Here is an 18718-nt window from a genome sequence, read left to right on the forward strand (position 1 = left end):
ACGATGCAGTGTGGGTGCTTGCACAGTGCTCATAGGTAGAGAGTTCCAGAAGATTGACCTGGTAACAATCAAGGATTGCTGATGTATTTCCAATTCTGGAAGGGATCCTGGAAGTATTGGGGTATCTTCTGCTGTCCTTGCTTTTCCAGGCGGTGGAGGTTGTGATTCACTAGACTCATTCCTGGGATGAGGGCTTGCGTTATGAAGAAAGGTTGAACAGGTTGGGCCGATACCCATTTGAGAATGAGAGATGATCTTACTGAAACATAGAAGATCCTGGGGGGACTTGATAGGTTGGATACCAGGAGGATGTTTCCACTTGCGGAAGAGGCTAGAACTCGGGGACAAAGTTTAAGAATACGGGGTCTACCATTTAAGATGAAGATGAGGAGAAATATTTTCTCTGGAGGATCATGTGCAATTCTGTCCCTTGGAAAGCAGCAAAGGATGGGTCATTGAATATATTCAGGGCTGAGTTAGTTAGTTTTGGAGAGACAAGGGAGTTAAAGAGTGGAGGTTGGGAGGCAATCAAGAGAGTGGTGTTGAGACAGTAATCAGATCAGCCGTTATCTCATTGAATAGCGGAACAGGCTCACAAGGCTAAATGGCCAATTCTGCTCTAAGTCCTATGTTCCCATGCAGCCAATAGTGAAGAGGGTGGAATGTTCTGCCAGTGGATGGACTTTCAGTCAAGTGGACACTTTCCCCTGCCTCAGGCTGAGCGTCTTATCCTAAGTGTTGTTGCAACTGCAGCTATCCAAACAAGTGAACCAGAGATCATGTATGCCATGTATATCACACACTAATTAGAGAGAGATTAACTTGTTTAGTACTCTAATAGATCAATAATGTCTGTGCAGTTTATTGCTGTAATGGTTTCACTGACAGTTTATTGCAGGTCCTTGGAACCTGCATTAATATTCCAGCGCTGCTACCGTAGGCAGCTATAGATCGGGAGTGCCGTGACTATCCAATCTCTGTTAGTGGGCGCAGTTACCTCAGTGGGTGAGGATTTAGAAAATCTACCCTACCGCGCTATGGATTACATCCCCTTCCCACCTTCTACATTCAATGTATCAAAATTCCTCCCCCTTAATGTGGCGTATCTGTACAAACATTGTACATATGCCCATAAAACAGTGATGTTCAATTTAGTACCCTGGGATTTTAATGTGCTATAAAGAGTCAGACACAGACTCTGGAATATTGCTGTGGCAGGGGGCTTGGAAACAACTCTGCAGAGCATTTCCTCAGGAAAATCAATCGATTGGATCAAGTCCCTGACAGCATGTATTGCACAAGTCCATTTATAATTACCAAGAATTCAACTCATGGGGGTAGGAATTGGTACGCGTTCCACCAGTTTTTTGGGGGCATAGAGAAGGTGCAAAATGCAATGTAGCAGCAGTGTGAGGTGGCCTGCTCCCACTCGGTGCAGGGGTTAGTCCCAAGGCTTCAGTCCTTCCCCATTCAGGGTCCTCCGGCCCTTTCCCATTCAGGGTCCTCCAGCCCTTCCCCATTCCGGATTCTCCAGCCCTTCCCCATTCAGGGTCCTCCGGCCCTTCCCCATTCAGGGTCCTCCGGCCCTTCCCCATTCAGGGTCCTCCTGCCCTTCCCCATCCGGGGTCCTCCGGCCCTTCCCCATCAAGGGTCCTCCGGCCCTTCCCCATCCAGGCTCCTCCGGCCCTTCCCCATTCGGGGTCCTCCGGCCCTTTCCCATTCAGGGTCCTCCGGCCCTTTCCCATTCAGGGTCCTCCGGCCCTTCCCCATTCAGGGTCCTCCGGCCCTTCCCCATCCGGGGTCCTCCGGCCCTTCCCCATCCAGGCTCCTCCGGCCCTTCCCCATTCGGGGTCCCCCGGCCCTTCCCCATTCCGGGTCCTCCAGCAGCTTCCACTGATGCCAGCCAAAGGCAAATATTCAAAACTTTTGTCTTAAAGAAACCAATTCCTTTTTTGCAGATAAGTATGCAATTCCCCTTTGAAGGTTCCGAGTGAAGCTGCCTCTGCATTCCTTTCAGGCAGTGCACTTCACATCACAACACAACATCGCGGCTCTCTGTGACAAGGTTCTTTAGGCTGGAGTAATTTAATTGTAACAGGGACAATTCCAGGGAGGCCCATTGACGCATCCACTTTCCCATGTGATTACCCTGCTGTATTTCTTCATCTTAGAACCTGAAATCTAATTCCCGAAGCCTGTTACACAGCTCACTGCACATCTTATTGGCCTCCTGTGAAGCTATTGATGGAGTATTGCAGGAATGCACTGACAGCACTCTCGGGTACCCAGGAGGATGAGCAGCCATAACGGCCGAGAGCACGTATCCTGGGATGACAAGGAGAGGGTGGACAGGGTGAATTTTATTTGGGTGGTTTTGCTTTTAATTTATTTTGCTTGAAATCTATAGCGTCAACTGGAATGTTCTTGACTGGTTCTCTCTTCCAGGATTCTGAGAATGGGACTCCTTTTGCTTCGTCAACCCAGCTGCCGCGATCTCCCAGCAGCCAGTGCTCCTCCCCAACCCCGCTGGCATCCCAGCACCACCTGCAGCTGCTCCAGCACCAGCTCCTACAGCAGCAACAGCAGACCCAGGTGGCTGTGGCACAGGTTAGTCCCCCCCGTTACCTGGCAGGGGAGGGGGTGAAGGGAAGATCCTCAAGTTTAAAATATTAGAAATGATTATTCAGGAATAGACTATAAAAGGTACATGATGAAACGTGACTTCAAACAGATCTCAAACTTCCAGACAGCTGCATATGTTCAGAATTTGGAAATGTACTTGTGTAAATTGTTGGGTACAGTTGGTTTTTAAATGTACACAGTCAGCTCAGTTCTTCTCATTTCCTGTACCTTTTCAGTCCCTCATCCTCTGTGAAGCATTATAACACCTGCTTCCGACTGACAGTGTCTTATTACACAAACTGCAGTTTACACTGGTGAAATGCAGTCACTGGACCACGCTGCTTTATCTGAGATTCAGCAGTGTTGATACAGACTGAGCCGTACTAGCAGACTGGTGAGAAGATGGTGCCAATGGCACGGCCCCCCACAGGAGAGTTATTACAGAGATAGTCTTTCTTACACTCACACCTTAACTTAGGTTTCAGTGTGATTTGATTTGATTTGATTTACTATTGTCACATGTATTAACATACAGTGAAAAGTACTGTTTCTTGCGCGCTTTACAGACAAAGCATACCGCTTATAGAGAAGGAAAGGAGAGAGTGCAGAATGTAGTGTTACAGTCATAGCTAAGGTGTAGAGAAAGATCAACTTAATGCGAGGTAGGTCCATTCAAAAGTCTGGCAGCAGCAGGGAAGAAGCTGTCCTTGAGTCGGTTGGTACGTGATCTCAGACTTTTGTATCTTATTCCCGACGGAAGAAGGTGGAAGAGAGAATGTCCGGGGTGTGTGGGGTCCTTAATTATGCTGGCTGCTTTTCCGAGGCAGCTGGTAGTGTAGACAGTGTCAATGGATGGGAGGCTGGTTTGCGTGATGGACTGGGCTTCGTTCACGACTCTTTATAGAGTCTGGCAGTCTTGGGCAGGAGCCATACCAAGCTGTGTTATAACCAGAAAGAATGCTTTCTATGGTGGCTGTGGCCATTGTATGTGGCTGTTTGAAGGTGAATATCAGTGCCATCTTACAGAAATTGTACAGGGAAGGCAGTTACCAAGAGCCTTGTGGCACATCTTTATCCGGCTATTGCACTGAGTGATGAGCGATGCGGTTTGTCTGGGTGTGTCGGCACAACATTGCCATGAGATGGTGCTGTAGGCTGACCCTGTGCTCTACCCTCTCTGATGTTCCTTTCAATGGATCATCAAGATAAGAGGATTCAAACGCTGCAGCTGTCAGCAAACATTTACCTCTGTTCATCTCGTAACAGAAACATTTAACTCTTCACTCACCCAATTTGACTTGCTCTCCTGCCTCTCTCCCTCTGGTCACTACTCTCCCTTTCACTCTTCCTCCTCTGATCATTCTCACTCATCTCCCTCTGACCACAGTCTCTCCTTCATTCCCTTCCCTTTGCTGGTTACTTCTCTCTCCTCACTTTCCTCCCTCTGTCCCATCACTGACCTCTTCCTCACTTTCCTCCCTCTCTCCCTCAGGTCACTCTCCTCCCTCTCTCCCTCTGGTCACTTCTCCCTCCCTCACTTTCCTCCCTCTGTCCCATCACTGACCTCTTCCTCACTTTCCTCCCTCTCTCCCTCAGGTCACTCTCCTCCCTCTCTCCCTCTGGTCACTTCTCCCTCCCTCACTTTCCTCCCTCTGTCCCATCACTGATCTCTCCCTCCCTCCCTTGAGCCTCCTGCACACTCCTGGAATCGGTGCAGCATTTAACAGCATGAAGTGCCCAGGAGCAGATGTCCCTGTTTTACTGAGAAATCTAATTGAAGGGAGAAGGGCAATCATCAGGGATTCCACCTAGGTTGGGGCAGAGTAGAAGGGAAACCTCCAATAACCCAAGCGGTGCTAAAATTTGAAAGCCCAAAGGAGGAGGGATTGAGATTCTGGTAGTGAATAAGTTAAGGGATGGAGATGGTTAAAGAAGCTTTAAGCTCAGCACAGGGTGTAGTAGGGAGGAGCAAAACATGTAGAATGGTCTGCTTGAAGCTTGGAAGAAGCAGAAAGAACAGTTTGTACCATTGTACCATCAATAGAGAGGAGGAAAGCATCTTTGATTTTCCCAGCATAAATCTACTGAGAGCCCAGGTCATACGCTCCCTTCATTGGTCGGTGAAAGGGCTCGAGACAACTGCAATAAACAGCCATTTTATTCAGCGAATGACTAATCTCTATGGAGCAGACTGACGTCCTTATCTGTGTGATAAAGAATCCATCAAAAATTCTATCTTTACAATTTTAAAATGAGCACAGCCGGAGGGCTCTGATCATATTATGATGGGCTGCTCACAAAATTACCAGCAGCAAGAAATAATAATCCAAGTTAATGATTACTTTGTAATGCAGCGAGACATCTAGGAGGGAGTTGAAATCGATAATATTTGAGATGGGTTTTACTTTCATGGTTAATGCTGGTACCTTTAACCCATTGGTTATGTTGTAATGTTACCACAGAATGCTCCATCTATTGGATATTTGATATCCAGTTGATATTGCTGTTTTATACAACAGTCATAGAATCTCTAGAAGGAGACCATTCAGCCCATCGAGCTTGTACCGACAACAAACCCACCTAGACCCTATCCCTGTAACCGCACATATTTAACCCGCTAATTCCCTTGACATCAAGGGGCAATTTCGCATGGCAAATCAACCTAACCCGCACATCTTTGGAGTGTGGGAGGAAACCGGAGCACCCGGAGGAAACCCACGCAGACACGGGGAGAACGTGCAAATTCCACACAGACAGTAACCCGAGGCCAGAATTGAACCCAGGTTCCTGCAGCTGTGAAGCAGCAGTGCTAACCACCATGCCGCCCAATCACAGATATGAAGTTTTTTAAGGTTGTTAAGTTTTGGGACTGTCTCTTTAATTTAAGGTAAAATGGTGGAATGAAGTGAGTCACGTGGCTTGCTTTGGATGTGGCCCGACCAACAAGCTGGGGTAACTTGATTGTTAAAGGTTAAAGGGTGGCCCATGTCGATTTACTGGGAAGAAGATGCAAGATACGCACGCTTGTAGATAACGGACAGGATTTCCTAGTCACTGGAGATTCCCATCTGAGGTCAACGGATTTTGGCTTGTCCATTGAATTCTCTGTCCTGCCCCTGCGATTCCTGCAGTGGACTGGAGCAGAAGGTTCAGGCCAATGGCAAGAGTACCTGTTGGCTGTGGATAGACTGTCAGTCGCCAGATCTCACAGAAAGTTGTTAGGAATGTCGGGTTTTATAAACGGTTATAGTTTAAGATGCCTATTTAACTCCAAGATAGAATGGATTTGTGGATGGCTAGTTAGCATTTTTACCTGAATACAAGATCCATGTGATCCACACTGAAATGTGGATGGGCATTAGGAAGGAAAAGTCAATAGAAAGGCATTGTGATGTCAGGTTGCATGTTTTTTAAGATATCCCTGAACCTCATTGACAAATCAGTCTGCAAGAATCTGAGAGAGGGCAGAGAAAGTGAGGCAGTTAGTCCTCCATATGAAGCAGAGAAAATACTGTCTTTATTATTCACCATGTGAAAGGTAAGCGGGCATTCGTATTTAGATTAAGAGACCAAATTCATGAGGTTTTCAACAAAGGCTGGAAGATCTGCCTGGCTTTGGCTAAAAGGAGAAATCTCCTGGGTAACCCTCACCATGAAAGTCAGTTTTAGGATTAGAAGTTACCCAACCAAGAAAGTAAAAAGGCAGCTGGCCAATGGGAGCAGAAAATAGATTTGGACTGGTTCTGTAAGAATAAGTGTTCACTTAAGGGACAGTGTAAAGTATTACCAAGGCAGAAAAGTTTCAGCTGTATTAAAAGTTAAAGGTGGAAATCTTTCTATAGTTTAGTGTTGAAGTTGCCTACAAAATTAGTGTTTAGTCAATGTTGTTTTTTATTTGTATGTCACAGTAAAAGTCTTAAAACTTGAAATCCTATTGTTTGATCCTTCCAGTTAGTCACTGGAAATTCTTTTTAAATTTCTTTTTCTAATTTAATTTCTTTTAAATACCTTTTTTAAAGTTCTTGGTCTCTACTGGAATCATAACATTGACCCTTTAAAGTATGTGGTTTAAAACATTAAATAGCAGATGAGTGTCACCTGAATACTCTGGGCATGTGTATCCTAATATAGGCAGCTGTAATTAATAGGTTATTGAAAGTGAACTACTAGTTCCTGTTTGCCTCAAGGCACCAGGGCCCCAGGTTCGATTCTGGCTTTGGGTGACTGGAGTTTGCGAGTTCTCCCCATGTCTGTGTGGGTTTCCTCCGGATGCTCAAGTTTCCTCCCAAATTCAAAGGGATGTGTAGATTAGGGGGAATGGCCATGGTAAATGTTTTGGGGATAGGGTGGGGGAGGAGGGATGCTCTTTTGGAGAGTCGGTGCACACTCGATGGGCTGAATACCTGGCTGTAAGGGGGATGGAGACAGAAGCCGGAACGCAGAGTGATTTTCTGAGAGCGGGTCACTGTTATTCACTCGATAAACCTGCAGCAAACTGATTCACCAGAACAACGTCAACATCTTCAGCAACCAATCCCAAGGATACAGTAGCCCCACCATAAATTTAACAGGAGCATAAACACTGGCATGAATTCAAAGCTGAAATCCCATCTCTCGATTCAAATGCCTATTACAGAGCAAGCGAACTGTGTTTTAGGACAGGTTCGATTCTGTATAAACAGCAAATCATTCATGACACAGAACTGGGACTAAACAACAGGTTTGCAGTAATGGATTTATGTTCAAGCTATCTCACCAAGTCGAGGATAAATTGTGATGATTCTAATGCTTGAGTGTCTGAGAGAGTAAACACAGTTCATTGCATTCAACATTACTCAGAACATCCAGTGACGTTTACCAAGCATCACTGTCCTTATTTGGCTTTGAACATCAGCTCGCGTGTGGTTAGATGCTTTGTTGTATTACAACAGCACTATGAATGTACTCGGCCAAGCTCGAATGCATGTGCTTGAAATCTAAAGATATCTTTCAGCGGTGGCCCCCAGCTATTCACTGAGCTGTGAGCTTGTTTATGGTACCATCAATCCGTGCGGGTGGTGGGATGGAGTGGGGGGGGGGGGGGGGGGTCACCTCACTGAGTACAAAACGCAAATTATAGAGATCGATCCTTCTATTGTGTCAGGTGCATCTGTTGAAAGACCAGCTGTCGGCTGAGACTGCGGCGAGGATCGAGTCCCAGGCACGCGTTCACCAGCTGATGCTACAGAACAGGGACCTCCTGCAGCATGTGTCCCTCTTAGTCAAGCAGCTGAAGGATCTGGAAAACAGAATGTGTGCACAGCCAACCGGTAAGGAGCATTGCAGAGACTCAGCAAGTCCATGTTGACCGACTATGAAGAAAAATAAAGACTTGCCTTTAAATAGTGCCTTTTGTGACCTCAGAATATCCTATAGTGCTTTACAGCCAAAGAAGTTTTTTTGAAAAGTCATCATTGCTGTAATGTACCAAACACAGCAGCCATTTTGTTCTGTGGTGTTGCGGAATAACGATCATAACCCCAGGCCAATTTCTTTTCAATTCAGACTTGGTAAAGTTATCTCGTTAATCAATAAATGCTCCACAGTACCTGAATCCCCATCACTCCCATCAGGTACCACAGAGCCCCATTCTGGAGGGTAGGACTTCCTATGGAAGATTTATTGATGTGCAAGTTTCTCACTCACTAAACAAATATATGCTTTCAGTAACTCAATGTCCATCCCATAAGCTGGAACAAGCATGATGGAATTATGGGTAATTATAGATCTTGGGGGCGATCTTGCGAAAAGAAATTCTCAGTCTAGGACGAGCATGAAAACGGGAGAGTTTCTGATCCGTTTTTTGGGTGAGTCCCAATCTGCGATCTTGTGCACTTAAAGTAGAAAAAAACCTCAAGATCCGTTTCTCGCCCGTAGGGGGAGGGGACACAATTGCTCAAAAGCTGGCTGAGAGCAGCAGAGGACACAATTGTGCATGCATCGTCCCTCTGCTCTGAAAGCAGCAGAGGCTGTCACTCAGTCTCTCAGTTTTCAGACAGCTTCCGTGACCTCAACAGGCACCTGGCCAGCTACCACGGGGGCCTGCGGCCTATTGCAACCTCCACCCGCCTGGACCAATTAACCCTGCGACCACCCCCCCTGGACCAGTTGGCCCCTTGAACCCCCATTCCCCGCCCAGTCCATTCCCCCCTCCCTTCCCCCACCGATCTCAATGCAGAGTGGCAACGGGGCCCCCCTCCCTTCCCACTCCCCCCATGGTCAGCCCCCATCGTCCCCCTCCCTCTCCCATTGATCACAACTGCAGAGTGTGCAGTAGTTCCCTCCCACTACCGATCGGCCACCCCCAGACTGGCCCCGCCCCTTTGGCACCACCCAGTGCCCGGTGGATAGTGCCAGAACTTACCTGACCTGTTAGGGGGCGACTGGGTACTGTCAGTAAGGTGATGGGGTTGCGGGATTCCCCTGCATGTTGTGAATAATGTGCATGTAACATCCCCCACTGGTTCCCCGCCCGAAGGTCAGCCTGACAGACAGACTAGCCGTCTGGTCAGGGTGGGTGGGAGTGGGCCAATGACAGCTGCAGGACCAGGGTCAGACCTCACTGGGGAAAAGAGACTGATACAGGGATTGGAGAGGGGGTGTTGGGAGCACGGTGTGGAGTGGGGGTTCGATCTCTGTGGGGGTGCCGCTGATTCTGGGATATGGAGGTGGAGGGAGTATGGAGGCTCCACTGGAGAAGGTTAGTGGTGAATTGGAGGCCTGAGAATGGGAGAGGAGGTAGGGATTGGAGTTAGGGGGGAGACAGGGAGGTCAGAGGCCTCATAGAGAAAGTATTGGGTAGGGGGAGAGATGCCTGGTCACGGGGTTACCCAGGCTGGAGCTAGCAGGCGGTTACTACCATGATTGGGCAGCCCTCAAATGGGTACGATGTTGTGTTTCCCAAGACTCAGAAAGTCCACCATTCACTGTTACAGTCAAAAAGTTGAATAACACTATATTTAAATTGTCATCCCACCGCTTCAAAGTCATCAGTCAGTCACCCACCTTCCTGCTTCCATTTTGGCCACAAATGGGCTCATTGGTGTTGGGAGTTCCTACAGATTTTAACCACCCCACCACCACCTGACCCAAACACACCCATTTATTTGGTTAAAATTCCCTCTTTTTTGCATAAAATGGAAGATATACATTGAATGTCAAAACCATAGTAGAAGCGAGGCATTAAATACTTTAAAACAATTGTAGCTCACTTTCTTAAGTTAACCGTCACTTCATAACTACAGGTTGTAGATTGATTAATTCCCAATGATCCAATTGGCAAGGACAGCAGCGAATAATAGGTGATAAAAGCCTAAAATCCAAGAGTGAGGTGAATGTAGTCGTACTGTATCCACTAGCAATGGCTGTAGGTTATAGAGTCCATGATAAACATTGTACCATGTCTATTGTAGAATAGAGACGTCCAGTGTGTCCTTCTGTCTCCTGGAACAGTCTAAAACTCTTGTTGGGGGGACATCACTTCATTAGTTCCAAATGTTGTGTCCCCTAATATCAGTAAGATATAGTGATAACTAATTACTATGTATGGGGATTATTTGTACATAAAATCACTCCAAGTCTGTTCCAAAGTGGGTTACCACAGATGGACTCTAACCTGAAGCATGTTGAAGCCTACAAACCACTAACGTATGTTTTATCTCTTTTTTAAAAATCCTCAGCTGATCCAGGTTTGAGTTCAATTTCAGAACAAATTTCATTATTGAGTCTTCATCACCATGATCTGTTAATGAATGGACCTTCCACCTCAACTCCTGGAAAAGCTCCTCCTGCTTCTTGGGGGCCAAGCGCACTGACTTGCCATGACCACGGTCAGTCTTTCAAAAATCTCATGCACTTGGGCAAGGAGAACCAGGAAAATAGCAGCTGCTGGACAATGAATGGGAAGAAAGAGGCAAATAGAAGGATTGAAGGCTTGGAGAGCAGTGAAAAAGCTCCTGCCAGGGAAAAGCTGGCAGCTGAATTTAAATTGGATGACCTGGGCTTGGAAGCAAAGACTGAAAGGTAGAGTTAAATGTATTGTTACTCTGTTTAACTATATGCTCCCAACAACCCTACTATCTTACCTTTCACACTCTACTGTCCTCTCTCAGTTGGAGTAGACACGCAGGCTGAGGGAGGTTAGCTTCCTGGTGTTTTAACACCTCCTTCGCTCCACGTCCTACACAGAGAAATGTGGGCTGTGCTCACTCTCTCAGTAAGAGTTTTAACAACACCAGGTTAAAGTCCAACAGGTTTATTTGGTAGCAAATGCATCTCCACATCATCACTCTCTCACCCCAGAGATAAAATATTTTCCACTCCTTTGTGTTCATTCTGCTTGCCTGATGATAGCTTAACTGAACAAGAAGCAAAAGGCAATCCACTAAAGAATCTCCACGGTGGCCTTTCTATCAGAAAGCGGCACGGTGGCACAGTGGTTAGCACTGCTGGCTCACAGTGCCAGGGACCCAGATTCAGTTCCAGCCTCGGGCGACTGTGGAATCTGCACATTCTTCTCTTGTCTCCCCAGTTTCCTCCCACACTCCAAAAGTGCGTAGGTTAGGTGGATTGGCCATGCTAAATTGCCTCTTAGTGTCCGAAGTGTGTGTTAGGGAGATTAGTGGGGTAAAACGTGGGGTTACGGGATAGGGCCTGGGTAGGATGCTCTGTCGAAGAGTTGGTGCAGACTCAATGGGCCGAATGGCCGCCTTCTGCACTGTAGGGTTTCTATGATTCTAAAATACCACACCAAAAATATACTGTTTTCTAAATTTTAGCTTGCTTTCTAATATTTTCAGAAATAAGCACATATTCTATTTTCACCCCTACTCCCCCTTGTGTGGAAGATGCTGACTGCTGCTAAGGTCGGGTTCCATGGTTCGGAGGAAGGACAACAGTCTGCCAGCCAGTACCTCTCACCCAAGTCAGCTATCTTCCTGTGACACCCTGCGGAGTTGTTTTATTACAGTGCAAACTATTTCCACCCTTGCCCAATGTCAATGTGCACACATAAATGTGCTTCGACAATGATCAGAACGCAAAGACTTTCTGCTACTCCATTGGCCTGAGGATGCTGAAGTCATGTTGAAGGTGACAAAGGGTCATCCCGACTCGAAACATTGGCTCTATTCTCTCTCCAGAGATGCTGAAATTTTCCAGCATTTTTTGTTTTTGTTGCTGAAGCCCACTGTAACTGACTTGGCTGTGATCTGGCAACTTAGCACAGCCCAGGACTCCTCATATCCTACACTGTGCACAAAGCTATGGAGAGTTTAGATAAATCTGTTTTCAGTGCAGGTTCAGGCCTGATTTGACCAAGACCTTATTGAAATCAACTGGTATCTTTGGCAACAGAAAACTAGCATGCGGGTACAGCAGATAATAAAGAAATCAAATGGAATGTTGGCATTTATAGCTAAAGGAATAGAATATAAAGGTAAGAAAGTATTGTTGCAACTATACAAGGCAATGGTGAGGCCGCACCTGGAGTATTGTGCACAGTTTTGGTCCCCTTATTTGAGGAAAGATGTAGCGGCATTGGAGGCAGTTCAGAGGAGGTTCACCAGATTGATTCCAGAGATGAGGGATTTGTCGTATGAAGAGAGATCGAACAGTTTAGGCCGATACTCTCTGGAATTTAGAAGAATGAGGGGAGATCAAGTTGAGGTATACAAGATGATAAAAGGTGTGGATAAAGTAGACATGGAGCGGATGCTTCCTCTTGTGGGGCATTCTAGGACGAGAGGTCATAATCTTAGGATAAGGGGCAGCAAATTTAAAACAGAGTTGAGGAGAAACTACTTCTCCCAAAGGGTTGTGAATCTGTGGAATTCGCTACCCCAAAACGCAGTGAATGCTGGGACAGAGAATAAGTTTAAGGAGGCGTTAGACAGATTTTTAATTGGTTGAAGGGTTATGGGGAGAAGGCAGGAAAATGGGGATGAGGAGCATATCAGCCATGATCGAATGGCGGAGCGGACTCAATGGGCCGAATGGCCTAATTCTGCTCCTATATCTTATGAACATTGAGCCATCACTGTGATAGTTGCCCATTTTGATCTACGTAACAAAACGACATGTTTCTTTTCACTTTTTAACAATTAAACTCTTTAATAAAATTGGATGTGAAATTGTCGCTGAGCAGGTTAAGCATTTCTCTCCTGACAACCAGGCATCTGGTGCGGGGATTCCGATCACAGATCTAATCATGGTAATTGGAAAACTGCATTCGAGATGAAGAGCTGTGAGTGATCCTAAATACTGCCCATCAACTTTGTGGAAATGAGATGAGCTTGAAAAATGAACTGTGCCCATTCAGATTTCAAAGAAGCTTCATTGGAAGAACTCTCACAATGTAATCTTCTTTTGAACTGCAGTGAATGGGCCATTCCCAATATGGAAGTACAGTTAAAAGGAAGGGAGAATACCTTAGGTTCTTAGCAATCTATGAATGCCTTAAACCTCGGACATGTTGCCAGCTCAGATTTGTCATCAGGTGACTGCACCCTTTTGGTTGCCCAGGGTTATTCAGTGCTCCAGCAGAGTGAAGAGGGGTTTCCAAAATAAATCCCCCCCCACTTTAGTTATCATCCCACCTTTACTGGTCGCCTATTTATGGCCTCCTCTGATGACTCTTAAGGTGGTTGTTTTCTCTTGTGTGCATCTTAACGCATTGACCATTCATCCCATCGATTGACCGGGGGAATAGCACAATCAAGTACGATTTTGTCACACCTGAAGTCCACATACGTGGGCTTTTTAGCCAGACTATTTGGATCAGGAGCAGAACGTCCAGAGCAGGCATTGTGCTCTTTTCCATCAGGGATGGAATTTGTCTGCTCCAATCCATCAAGTTTCACCAAGAAAGCTGTGGTATTAGCCCCACCTCCGGCATTTACTAGCATTGTTGTTTCAAGTTGAACGAAACTTTCTGAGAAAGGTGAATTTCCTCCGGTTTCAGTGTATTCCCAGTGTATAATCAAACAGATGAAATTTGATGCAGAGGCGATTCAAATGATTAATTTTGGTAGGAAGAACACAAAGTGACAATATAAAGTAAAGGGTACAATTCTGAGGGGGTTGCAGGAGAGAGGGATCTTGTGTATGTGCACATAAATCATTGGAGGTAGCAGACCAGAATGAGAGAGTAGTTAAAGTATACAGTTCTCTAAGCTCTATTTAATGATGTGGAGATGCTGGTGTTGGACTGGGGTGGGCACAGTAAGAAGTCTGACAACACTAGATTAAAGTCCAACAGGTTTATTTGGAATCACGGGTTTTCGGAACGCTGCTCCTTCATCAGGTGAGTAGGGTGTAGTCACCTGTTGGACTTTAATCTAGTGTTGTGAGACTTCTTACTGTATTTAAAGGGGCATTGAGTACAAGGGCAATGAGGTTCTGTTAAATTTGTATGAAAGAGTGGGTCTGCCTCAACTGGAGAATTGCATTCAGTCCTAAGTGCCACGTTTCAATAAAGATGTGAAGCATTAGAGAGTGCAGAAAAGATGCATGAGAGTGGATCCGGGTTGAGGAATTTCAGTTACGTAGATAGATTGGAGAAGTTGAGAAAGTTTTCCTCAGAGGCGAATTGATTTAGATTTGATTTATTATTGTCACATGTATTAACATACAGTGAAAAGTATTGTTTCTTGCGTGCTATACAGACAAAACATACCGTTCATAGAGAAGGAAAGGAGAGAGTGCAGAATGTAGTGTTACAGTCATAGCTAGGGTGTAGAGAAAGATCAACTTAATGCGAGGTCAGTTCATTCAAAAGCCTGACAGCAGCAGGGAAGAAGCTGTCCTTGAATCGATTGGTACGTGATCTCAGACTTTTGTATCATTTTCCTGACGGAAGAAGGTGGAAGAGAGAATGTCCGGGGTGCATGGGGTCCTTAATTATGCTGGCTGCTTTGCCGAGGCAGCAGGAAATGTAGACAAAGTCAATAGATGGGAGGCTGGTTTGCGTGATGGATTGGGCTACATTCACGACCTTTTGTAGTTCCTTGTGGTCTTGGGCAGAGCAGGAGCCATACCAAACTGTGATTCATTTGTAAACGTTGGTGAGAGTCGTAGCTGACATGCCAAATTTCCTTAGTCTTCTGAGAAAGTAGAGGCGTTGGTGGGCTTTCTTAACTATAGCGTCGGCATGGGGGGACCAGGACAGGTTGTTGGTGATCTGGACACCTAAAAACTTGAAGCTCTCGATTCTTTCTACTTCGTCTCCATTGATGTAGACAAGGGCATGTTCTCCTTTACGGTAGAGAAGGTTGAGAGGAGATTTGATAGAGGCATTCAAAATTGCAAAGGCTCTGGATGGGGTAGATAGGAAGAAACTGTTCCCGCTGGTTAATGGCACGAGAATGAGCGGAAATAAATGTAAGGTAATTGATAAAAAGAAGTAATGGAGATGTGAGGAAAACCTTTTTCACGCAGTGAGTGGTTAAGATCTGGAGTGCGTTGGCTGAGAGTGTGGTGGAGGTAGGTTCAATCAGGTCATTCAAGAGAGAACTGGATTATTATCTGACAAAGGATCATGGGAAGAAGATGGGGGAATGACACTGGATGCATTGCTCATTTGGAGAGCTGGGACAGGTACGCTGGGCCAAATGGCCTCCTACTGTTCTGTAATAATGCTGTGATTCTACAAAGTTTTATGATTCTACATTAATTTTGGAAAACAGTGATAAGCCCTGTCTGCTGATCTTCTGCCCTGAATTGTTTCTGCTGAGTTCCCCTCCAAATAGATGTTGATAAGGGTGATGTTCTCATCAGCGCGGGGTCCTTCTTTTCCATTCAGTGTGCATTCTTGATAGCTTATTCAGTGTGAGATGTTGAAAGATGGGTATTCCCCCTCCAGACTGTTACCTTGCCTTTCCTAATGAGATGATTGAACTTCCTGCGGCTCTGGTCTGTAGTCTAGGGTAGGTGAGAGAGTTGGTGCTCAGTGCAGTTGTCACCTCTCCCGAGGATTATTGGCACAGAATCCCCGCAATTTATGACTCCATGGCTGCCTTTCCTCCAGCAGGACCTGGAGATCTGAGCTTGTAAAATCCTGTGTTCTTCCCTGACTGGGTGCCGTGCCGAGCCGCCTTGTTTGAATGAATGTTCCAGTGGTTCGCCCTTTCCAATAGTATGAGAGAAAGATTGATGAGAGCTGTGATGAAGCCATATGAGAGTCAAGTGAGTGAATGAGCCCTAACACCGTTCTCTCCTTAAACAGCTCTTCCCCAGCTTGCTGCTGGAAATGTGCACAATCAACAGTCCTCTTGAAGACTAAACTTCCATGAGCTACAGAAGATTGTGCCCATCTTACATTAATTTTGCGCAGTTGTTACGCCAATGGTTATGCTGGTGTAAATCTACATGCAGACACCGCTCCGGCCTACCCATGGACTCAAATCTTTAACCATGGCTATAACAACATCGCAAATTACCAGATCCATTTAGCCCCTGATCAGAGACCCGAGGAGTCGACTGTTTCACACTCGGGGTGACTGGAACTTCACCAGTTTGTAATGTTGCCACCAGACTGCCACGTCCAGCTCTTCCAGTGCTGAAATGAAGCATTTCTTCCCACGTGGTTTTGTTAAATATCTACAATGACAACACCTAGAGGGCCTATTAGAACCCTGCCCATTGGCGAACAGTGAGAATGTGGTTAAAATGGTGGTCAGGCATTCCCAATGTGTTCACACCTGCCGCCATTTTAATCATGCGATTTCTGCTTGTGAGGATGTGCCTGCCACCTCGTCATTCCCGCTGGGTTTAGGCAGGAGTGCTTCCTCCTGGTGCCCAGCAGTCTCAGTGGTCCAGGTCTCTCACTAATACCTGCTCACATTGGCCCTGTCACCCCTCAACACCTTGCACACAGGCCCGAGTTCACATCTGCCCTTTAGATGTTTGCTGTTGATGAGATATTCCTTTTTTTTGCTGAGTATGGTGCTAAATTTGTGAGGAAAACAATTCAATCACATTGAATTTATTTATAGACTGCGCTTTGCTTCCATCTCCCCTTATTGTTCTCGGTTAAATTGAAAGCCTATTTTTTAAAGATTGTGATGGATTTGAAAATTCTTTAAAATTGCAATTGGCTCCCCGTCTCCCAGCCTAAATGGATAAACTTTGAAATGTGGCCGTCATCCAGCAGTTTGTTTTATGTAACATTTCTCTTCATGTTGCGCAGTAAGTCATAAAATTAGCTAAATTGCAGACTATTATCATGTCTAGCAGTCAAAAGCTTTCATCGGAATGACAGGGCCACTACTATAAAGATCCATTTGCAGACAATGCTCTGAGTAATCTATTGAGACATTTAATTGCAATTGGACGATCAAATCTGGCAAGCTGACTATTTTACACAGCCATCATTATCTTCGAATCGCTGTTTTTAATAAGAAACTATCTGATGGTTGCTGCAGTTTCATGGCTGTTGGACAATTTAGGAGTGAGTGGAATATGATCAGAAAGAGCCGTGTTTGAATTGTCTCTCTTCTTTGTTCAAGGTTTAATCAGGCCATACCTCGCTTAAACCCACCACCGCCCATCATGAGGAAGCGCTCGACCAGGTCACTCCTGATAGCGACTGAGACAACCTCGCCAAGCATTGAGCAAGTGGTCATGAACAGCCTGCTGCAGAGTTCACACGCGTCAAGTTTTACAGATGTTTCCTCCTGTACTTTTGCTGCGTCTGTCTTTGAGGCTGATGCTGGACTGTCCACAGAGGTGCGAATGACTGGGCCTTCGCCTGCAGATTTCCATTTTGCAGCCAAACCTTCCACTTCGATCCTCGACGAAGAGTCAAGTGAGAAAAACAGAACTGTAAACACAACTCCTGGAAGTTGTGGGAACCAGCCTTGGACAACGACGCCCCTTGCAAATTTCCCACTGCATGGTCAAGGCGGCAACTGTGATGTTGGGGACAATGCCATGGGCACCCCACCCTTTTCCCCACCAGTTAATGAAACCTGCCTGCACATCAGTTTCTCAGAGGATGAGTTGTTGTACAATGATGCTGAAGACTCAAGGGAACATCAAAGAGTCTCACTGGATGAAACAGAAGATCAAAACTTAAATCGTCTAACTTCTGGCTGAAGCTGTTGTTCGTTGTTACAGGAATATTTTCTCTTCATCTTCAGTGATCTGCAGTTATACTCTGACATCTTTCAAGACCAGCTGACCTCAAGCTGTAGAAAGACTCTCAAGCTCTGAAAAGCCTTTCTTAATACTTCCATGATTACTAGTCTTCTGAAGGATGATGTCGATCGCATGCCCAGTAAGAGAACCGGAGTTTGAATGCTAAATCTATTGGAGATCATTGATAGTCAGGGTTGAATTCAAGCCAGCGATGCACAATTCCAAGTTGCGTTGGGTTCAACTTGTAGATGGGCTACGTAAATTCCAAAAGCACCATGGGAATGTGCTAGGAGTAGTACACACACTTTCCGGGGATGTAATTATCAGGAAATAGGGAAAATAAAGTATCTACAATTTTAAAAAAAAGTGTATTTATTAGTCACAAGTAAGGCTTACATTAACACTGCAATGAAGTTACTGTGAAATTCCCCTAGTCGTCACACTCCGGCACCTGTTCGGCTCAATGCCCCTAACCAGCATGTCTTTCAGACTGTGGGAGGAAACCGGAGCGCCCGGAGGAAACCCACGCAGACACGGGGAGAATGTGCAAACTACACACAGACCTTGACCCAAGCTGGGAATCGAACCCAGGTCCCTGGCACTGTGAGGCAGCAGTGCTAACCACCGTGCCGCCCATCTTGCAATCTTACTGTGTCTGAGGTACCTGAGCTCAAATGCCTCCTTTTTTGATGCACTGTAAATCTCACTATTGTTTAACTTTGAAAGGTCACCTGTAGTCTGTGAGGGGGGGGGGGGGGGGGGGGGGGGGGGGGGGGGTGGCGGATGCGATGACAGATGTTATTAGTCTCCTCAGCCTCTAATGTGAGTTGTCTGGTAAACTGCACAACCACCTGGAGACCTCCTCACTGCCTTTGATAGCTATGATCTCTCTGAGCTGCAGCCACATGAGGCCCCTCAGCGC

General features: G+C 46.0%; 1 protein-coding gene across 1 annotated transcript in view; it reads left to right on the top strand.

Moving 5' to 3' along the window:
- Nucleotides 1-18475, top strand: part of LOC144502473 (carboxyl-terminal PDZ ligand of neuronal nitric oxide synthase protein) — a 156237-nt gene extending 137762 nt beyond the window's left edge. The window contains exons 8-11 of the mRNA XM_078226427.1: nt 2446-2607; nt 7766-7931; nt 10341-10683; nt 17166-18475. Coding sequence (XP_078082553.1) covers nt 2446-2607; nt 7766-7931; nt 10341-10683; nt 17166-17754 — 1260 coding nt within the window. The 3' untranslated portion in view covers nt 17755-18475. The remainder of the gene's footprint in view (nt 1-2445; nt 2608-7765; nt 7932-10340; nt 10684-17165) is intronic.
- The last annotated feature ends 243 nt before the right edge of the window (nt 18476-18718 follow it).

The sequence above is a fragment of the Mustelus asterias genome, chromosome 13 (genome assembly GCF_964213995.1).
Source record: "Mustelus asterias chromosome 13, sMusAst1.hap1.1, whole genome shotgun sequence".
Classification (NCBI taxonomy): domain Eukaryota; kingdom Metazoa; phylum Chordata; class Chondrichthyes; order Carcharhiniformes; family Triakidae; genus Mustelus; species Mustelus asterias.